We start from the raw sequence: 7,481 nt of genomic DNA on the forward strand, positions 1-7,481 counted from the left end.
TTAAGCACAAGAGGTTGAGGTTGCTGTGAGCTCTGATGCCATGGCACTCTACCGAGGGTGACAAAGTGAGACTCTGTCTCAAAAAAAAAAAAAAAAAGATTACAAGTAGTGAAATAGTAAGCACAATGCCTGGCATTTAGCATTTGGCAAAGTTGCTGTAATGATTTTTTTTTTTTTTTTTTGCAGTTTTTGGCCAGGGCTGGGTTTGAACCTGCCACCTCCGGCATATGGAACTGGTACCCTACTCCTCTGAGCCACAGGCGCTGCCCAGTAATGATTTGTAAGTTATCTCTTCATCTTGTATGTCCCCTTAACAAACTGCAATAGATTGCAATTATTGCTAGTCACAGTCCCACAAAGACCGGTAACTTCACAGATATAGAAACCAAGGGTTGGGGAGGGGGGATTTGCCCAAGGTCATACAAACAATTGGTGAAGAGCCTAGACCACAGAGCCCAGACTTCTCTTAGAATTCTAGAGCCACAGGCAACCTTGGCAGCCAGCATCTCCCCTGTTACACAAGAGGAAAGTAAAGGTGGGGGGGGGTTAAGTGACTCATCCAAAATCACAACAGGGGATATAAGAATCAGGACAGAAAGGTCCCTGAAAGAGAAATTAATGCAGTATCTCCAAAATACCCAGGCTAACTATTAGAATTATCTGGGGGAGGGAGACGTGTGTGTACATATGTACATGTATACACAAGCACACATCAACACACCTACACACTCTCTGGGCCTCCCCCAGCCCTACTGACCCTGTCTCTGAGGGAAGAGCCTGATAATCTGAAGGAAATGTCACATCGTTAGCATGGGCTGGAGTGCAAAGAATCTGGTAAAAAAATAAATTGCCCTGGAAGCATTTCATACCTCACCTAGGAAATCCAGTACACAAGGTTCAGCAGCCCCTACTTCTCCACTGATAGAGCTGAACCCCTTTCCTCAGCTGAGCACCAGAGATTGCATTAGTGAACTGTCATCCCCCCTCCAATTATGTGTCATCTTGTATTTAAAACACACTCAGTTCTGCCAAGTCCATAAAGTTGAATTCCAGCAAGTTCAAGGGATAGATGCTGTGACTCCACTTAGAAATGCTAAGTTTGGAGTGCCTTTGAAAAGGTTTTCCAAAAGTATTCTGATTACGCGTTCATGTTGGGGACAGGGAGCCTAGTCTAGTGCTGCTTAGACTTTAATATGTTTACAAATCACCCCAGTCATGTTCAAATGCTAATTTGGATTCATTTAGCCTGAGAGCCTTGGAAATGTTTCGGTTCTAACAAGCTACCAGGTGGCCACCGTGCCCTTGGTCCTGGGACCACGCTTTCAGTAACAAGACTGTGTATACAGAGCCCCCTCACCGCCCGCGCTATAACTCTATGAAGCGGGGAAGGGAATAATACAAGGGGGTATATCCCAGGTAGGCATAGAGAGAAAGCGGGGAGTCCCAAGAGAGATGCGCTTACCCGGGCAGATGCTTCCTCTGAGGTTCTCCAGCAGGTGCGTCATGGTGTTGAAGTCCGGGGAGTAGGACACATGCAGCTCAGCGGGCTCAGAGGCGATCTCCCGCAGCTCCTCCTCCACCGCCTTGCCCACGCCCACGGCGTACATGACGATGCCTACAAGGCTGGGAGACTCACAGGGTGCCCCAGGCCTCCCGAGAGCTGCCTCCCCACGTCCAACCCAACCCCAGTCCAATGTGCCCAGCCAAGCCCACCTTCGTCTTTGGCGCGCGCTGCCCACACGGAGATGTCATCCTGGGAGCGACCATCGGTGAAGACCAAGCCCACACGAGGCACGTTGAGGGCGCGAGGCCGCGCTCCCTGCGCCTCGGAGAAGCTGTGCTCCACCATGTGCCGCAGCGCCAGGCCTGTCATGGTGCCGCGTTCCATGTACTCCACAGCGAGGACCGCCTGCTTCACCTCTGCTGCAGTGCCGTAGCGGCCCAGCGGGAACTCGGTGCGCACACGGCTGGAGAACTGCACCAGACCCACGCGCGTGCCCTCGGGGGACACGTCCAGGAAGTCTACAATCTGGTTCACGAAGCGCTTCACCAGCTCGAAGTTCTGCGGACGCACGCTCTTGGAGCCATCGACGAGCAGAACGAGGTCCACGTGGCCTTCTCGGCATCCTGGCCAAAGAGAAGAGCTTGGAGGGACCAGTCCTTGGCCAGCAGCAGTCATCTATCCAACTAGTTATTCGTTTGTAAACATGTATTATACAACAGCATTCACTGAATCCTTCCTGTACCAGGCAATGTGCTAAATATAATTATCACCACCATCATTGTCATCATTCTAATTATAACCTTTGACAAAATTTAGTCAGCACTTAACACGCACTCTACTAAAAGCATCTTTTAAAGTGAAAGTGAAAATAAATAAGTACCATTTATTGATTATCTACTATTATCAGGCATAATTCTAAACAGTGTACCAGTATTAGTAACAATAGTAGCAGAAACATTGTTTACTGATAGTTTACCAGGTGTCAGGCACTGGGATAGGCTCTTTATATACATGTTTATTCTCAGTCCTCCCAAGGACTTTGTTATTATCTCTTATTTTCTATAATCTGAGGTTCTGAAGGATAAAGTGATTGTCCCAGATTTCACAGCTTGAAGTGACTGGGTCAGGACTTGAAACCTCTACAATGTCACCTCCCCTATTTTAAGCCAGGGACTTGGCTAGCCCCTGAATGGGGGTTCAACAATAAATAAAAACAGAATCTTGATCCATGAAGAAATCAAGATAGAGCAGAGCAAGTCAAATATGCCATATGCTACGGTTAAGGAAAGTGCTAGAGGAGAGGGTCATGCAGGGAGCCCAAGGTGGGAATAATTTATACTTCCTAGAGTTAGGAAAGGGTGAATGGAGGGGATGACAACTGATTTGATCTTGGTTATGAACTTGGATTGGGTCTCCCAAAACCAATTTGTTGAAACCTTATTTCCTAATGTGATGGCCTTAGGAAGTGGGGTCTTTGGGAGGTAATTAGGATTAGATGAGGTCATGAGAGTAGAGCCTTTATGAAGGGAATGAGTGTTTTTTGTTTGTTTGTTTGCTTGTTTTTTGAGACAGAATCTCACTTTGTTGCCCTCAGTAGACTGCCATGGCGTCACAGCTCACAGCAACCTCCAACTCTTGGGCTTTAAGTGATTCTCTTGCCTCAGCCTCCCTAGTAGCTAGGCCTACAGGTGCCTGCCACAACACCTGGCTATCTTTTGGTTGTAGTTGTTATTGTTGTTTAGCAGGACTGGGCTGGATTGGAATGCACCAGCTCGGGGGTATGTGGCTGGAGCCTTAGTCGCTGAGCCAGGGAATGAGTGTTCTTATAAGTGTCCGCAGAGGGCTTGCTTCCTTTCTCCACCATGTGAGGACACAGTGAGAAGAATGCCATCTATGAACCAGAAATCAGGCCCTCACCAGACACTGAATCTGCTGGCACCTTGGTCTTGGACTCCCCAGCCTCCAGAACTGTGGGAAAATAAATATTGTTTAAGCCACTGAGTCTATGGCACTTAGTTACAGCAGCACAAATGTCCTAAGGCAGTCTTGAAGGATGAGTAGGAGTTGGCCGGGGCAGGGGGTACATTCTGGAAAGTGGGGAACAGCACGTGCAGAGGTAAGGCAGCTGAGAAGCTCTTGACACACTCAGCAAGGGGCAGGCCAGTAGAATTAAACATTCTAGTGTGGCAAGAGAGGTGATGGGGTGATCTGGGCCAGATTGTGATGAGCTCAAAAGTGGTTTCAAAATTTTGACCACAACCCACTGTCAAAATAGTAAAAAATAACAGCAATAATAATAATACATGGTACATAGGCTCACATGTAACTAAACAAGTATCAAAAGTAATATTCTTTCTACATGCAATAAACTATTTTATTGTCTTTCTGCGTTTATATTTTTTTAAGGCTAGTTGTAACCCAGTAATTTTATTTCATTATCCACTAGTGTGGTTGTGTCCACTATTTAAAAAACTCAAGGGTAAGGCATTCAATCTTTATTCTGTAGACACTGGTGAACACAGAAGGCTTTGGAGCAAAGGAGAAATGTGATCATCAAATACACGTTTTTTAGATTTACGTTGGCAGCAGAGTAGAGGATTGAGGGGAAGACGACGGAGGCAGGGTATGACACACCTTCCAATATCCAATCCCCCCCCCCAAAAAAAAACACATGCATACACCACAGTCTTGGGCCCAGCAAGGCCAAAGTCAAGGACATTCAGAACGTGGGCAATGGACAGCAGCAGACAGAACACTCTCCCACCCATCACTCACGGTTACAGGTCTTGCCATCTGCCTGAAGTTGACGCCCCTCAGGGCACAGGCAGCGATATGAGAAGCCCTCACTCACACACTGGAACTCGCAGCCATGGTCCACACCGTTACATAGGTCCCGAACTTAAAGGAGAGATAGGTCAGGATGAGTCAGTGTGGACCCCACCAAGCTAAGGTCTCCTGTGGCTCCCTACCAATGTAGGAGATCCCTCCTCACCCTGGCAGCTTCTCCCATCGGGCAGCAAGTCGTGGCCCTCTCTGCAGCGGCACTGTGGCCCAGCAATGGTGCTGACACACTCGTGCTGACAGCTGTGGTTCCTGAAGCTGCAGTGGTCAATGGCTGGCGGGAAGGAGGAAACAGCAAGATGTCACCTCTGACTGGAGCCATCCCAAGCCTCAGTCCAAGATGCTCGTGTGTGGGTGAGGTACGCACCCCTGCAGCTCTTCTGGTCCTGCTGGAGTACAAAGCCAGCTTGGCAGCGACAGAAATAGGAGCCCGGGGAATTGACACAGTGGTGCTCACATCCGTGGGTCCCTTCAGCACACAGATCAATGGCTGGGGAAGAGATGAGATCAGCCTATGCCCAGGGATGCCCTTCTGAGCCCTGGCAGCACAACTACCTGAAGGAATTTTTTTTTTTTTTGAGGCAGAGTCTCACTCTGTCACCCTGGGTAGAGTGCCATGGCATCATGGCTCACAGAAACCTTAAACTGTTGGGCTCAAGCAATCCTCTTGCCTCCCAAGGAGCTGAGACCACAGGTGTGTGCCACAATGCTTGGCTAGTGTTTCTATTTTGTAGTAAAGATGGGGTCTCGCTCTTGCTCAGGCTGGTCTTGAACTCTGAGCTCAAGCAATCCACCCACCTAAACCTCCCAGAGTGCAAGAATTACAGGAGTGAACCACTGCTCCTGGCCAGGAAATTTTTGAAACACCCATGACTATCATTTTATCAAAAAGACACCTGCACTCAAATGTTTGTTGCAGCACAATTCACAATTGCAAAGATGTGGAATCAACCCACGTGCCCATCAGTCCATGAATAGATTAACAAAATGTGGTATATGTATATGTGTACGATGGAATACAGCTCGGCCGTGAAGAAAATGACTTAAAGTCTTTGGCAGCAATCTGGATAGAACTGGAGACCATTATCCTAAATGAAGCAATTAGATAATAAAAAACCAAACACATCTCTTCACTATTAAATTGGAACTAACCAATGAGCACACACACGCATAGAGGGATTTAAAACTCAATGGAAATGGAGTGGGGGGGGGTTGGGAGAAAACCTGCCTAATTTATACAACCAACACCATCTGGGTGACAGGCACACTTATAACCATGACTCAAGTCATAAAAGTGATCCATGTAACCAAAAATATTTGCACCCCCGTAATGCTTTGAACTAAAAATCAGCAGAAGTAAAGCTCCCATTGTCATATGAACAATTCCATTTTCCAAATCAATTAAAGAAGATAGAATCTGATGACAAGAAAATACCCAGGTCTGGGTCCCAACCCCCAAAATCTTGACTGAATTATTCTGGGGTGGTACCCAGGTATCTGTAATTTCTGTAAGTGTCAGCCTGCTGCCTCTGGGGCCAGGCGACCCTCCCAACTCAAACGGTACATACAACCCAGAGCCAGCCTGCCCAGTAGTAAACCAGGCATAAGAATGAGTTTCCACTGTTCCCCTGTCCTCAAGATGCTCCCTGACTCATAGGAGAGGATGTGGCTCAGCCACATTCCTCTCTGAGCTTCCAGCCTTCTCATCTGCAAAATGGGAGCATAATGGGAGAGAGCAATTGTGATGTGCAACTTCTTTCTGAGGAGGATGGAGACCTCTGGCCCTGTTGAGCATCTTGATGGTTTGTATGTACAAAGATGGCCTAGAGCTGAGGAAGCAGAGCCCGCAGAGAGAAGAATTGCCTGTTGTAAGAAAAGTGAGAATGTGGCATTTCTGGGAAGGGGGGGGGAAGAACAGGAGAGATGATGTGAAGATGAGTAACTGCGGGTTGAGGTTGAGGCTGCTGGTGACAAAGCCCCTGTAGTGGGCTAGGAGGACTTTTGGGAACAAGGGTATCTAATATTCAATTATAAATGATGGGTTTTTCTTTTGCGTGTGTGTGTGTGTTTGCCTCAGATGTAACTCACACCTCTGTTATGCCTATCTTTAGAAAAATTAACTTATGCTCATTTACATACACACACATCCTTGTGCACACAAGTGTATAAGCCAAAGAAAAGGCTGATTTACATGCGTGGACCAAGAATGGCATGTGTGGGGTTGAGAAATTGAGAGAAAATCCATAAATCAAATATGTTCAGCAAAAGCTCACAGCAAGGCTCGGCACCTGTAGCTCAGTGGCTGGTGTGCCAGTCACATACACCAGGGCTGGCGGGTTCAAACCCAGCCCAGGCCTGATAAACAACAATAGCAACTACAACAACAACAACAAAAAATAGCTGGGCATTGTGGCTGTAGTCCCAGCTACTTGGGAGGCTGAGGCAAGAGAAGCACTTAAGCCCAAAAGTTTGAGGTTGCTGCGAGCTATGATGCCACAGCACTCTAGTGAGGGTCACATAATGAGATTCTGTCTAGAAAGAAAGAAAGAAAGAAAGAAAGAAAGAAAGAAAGAAAGAAAGCAAGCAAGCAAGCTCGCTCATAGCAAGAAGTGACCACCAGCTAGGTATGATGGCTCCCAACTGTAATCTCAGCACTTTGGGAGGCTGAGAGGTGAGTGGATCACTTGAGGTCAGGAGTTCAAGACCAGCCTGAGCAAGAATGAGACCCTGTCTGTACTAAAAATGGAAAAACTAGCCGGGCTTTGTGTCAGGCGCCTATAGTCCCAGCTATTGGGGAGGCTGAGGCAAGAGAATCTCTTGAGCCCAAGAGTTTGAGATTGCTGTGAGCTATGACACCACAGCACTCTCCCCAGGGCCATAGAGTGAGACTCTATCTCAAATTTAAAAAAGAGAGAGAGAGACCACCAAAATGGAGTCCTTGGGGAATTCCCAGAAATCTTGAAGAGGGATTTGAATGCTCATGGTCCTAGAATCAGGGTTCAAGCCAACCTTTTTAAGTATCTAGAGAGAAGAGCCAGCTGACATCTGGGTTACTGGGCTCATATAATGTATGAAAGATAATGTAGGCTCGGCACCTGTGGCTCAAGCGGCTAGGGCTCCAGCCACATACACCTAA

At 47.4% G+C, this 7,481-nt stretch overlaps 1 protein-coding gene across 3 annotated transcripts in view; it reads right to left on the reverse strand.

Annotated features, from left to right (window-relative positions):
• Positions 1-7,481, reverse strand: part of MATN4 (matrilin 4) — a 13,362-nt gene that overhangs the window by 2,416 nt on the left and 3,465 nt on the right. Inside the window, exons 3-7 of one of the 3 annotated variants that reach the window (XM_003787632.1) lie at positions 4,713-4,835; positions 4,497-4,619; positions 4,280-4,402; positions 1,714-2,127; positions 1,463-1,615 (exon numbers count right to left, since the gene is read on the reverse strand). In XM_003787632.1, the coding sequence (XP_003787680.1) occupies positions 1,463-1,615; positions 1,714-2,127; positions 4,280-4,402; positions 4,497-4,619; positions 4,713-4,835 (936 nt within the window). The remainder of the gene's footprint in view (positions 1-1,462; positions 1,616-1,713; positions 2,128-4,279; positions 4,403-4,496; positions 4,620-4,712; positions 4,836-7,481) is intronic. The other 2 variants (XM_003787634.1, XM_003787635.1) reach the window with 2 other exon arrangements.

This window comes from Otolemur garnettii, unplaced genomic scaffold (genome assembly GCF_000181295.1).
Source record: "Otolemur garnettii isolate 467f Iridium unplaced genomic scaffold, OtoGar3 scaffold00023, whole genome shotgun sequence".
Taxonomy (NCBI): domain Eukaryota; kingdom Metazoa; phylum Chordata; class Mammalia; order Primates; family Galagidae; genus Otolemur; species Otolemur garnettii.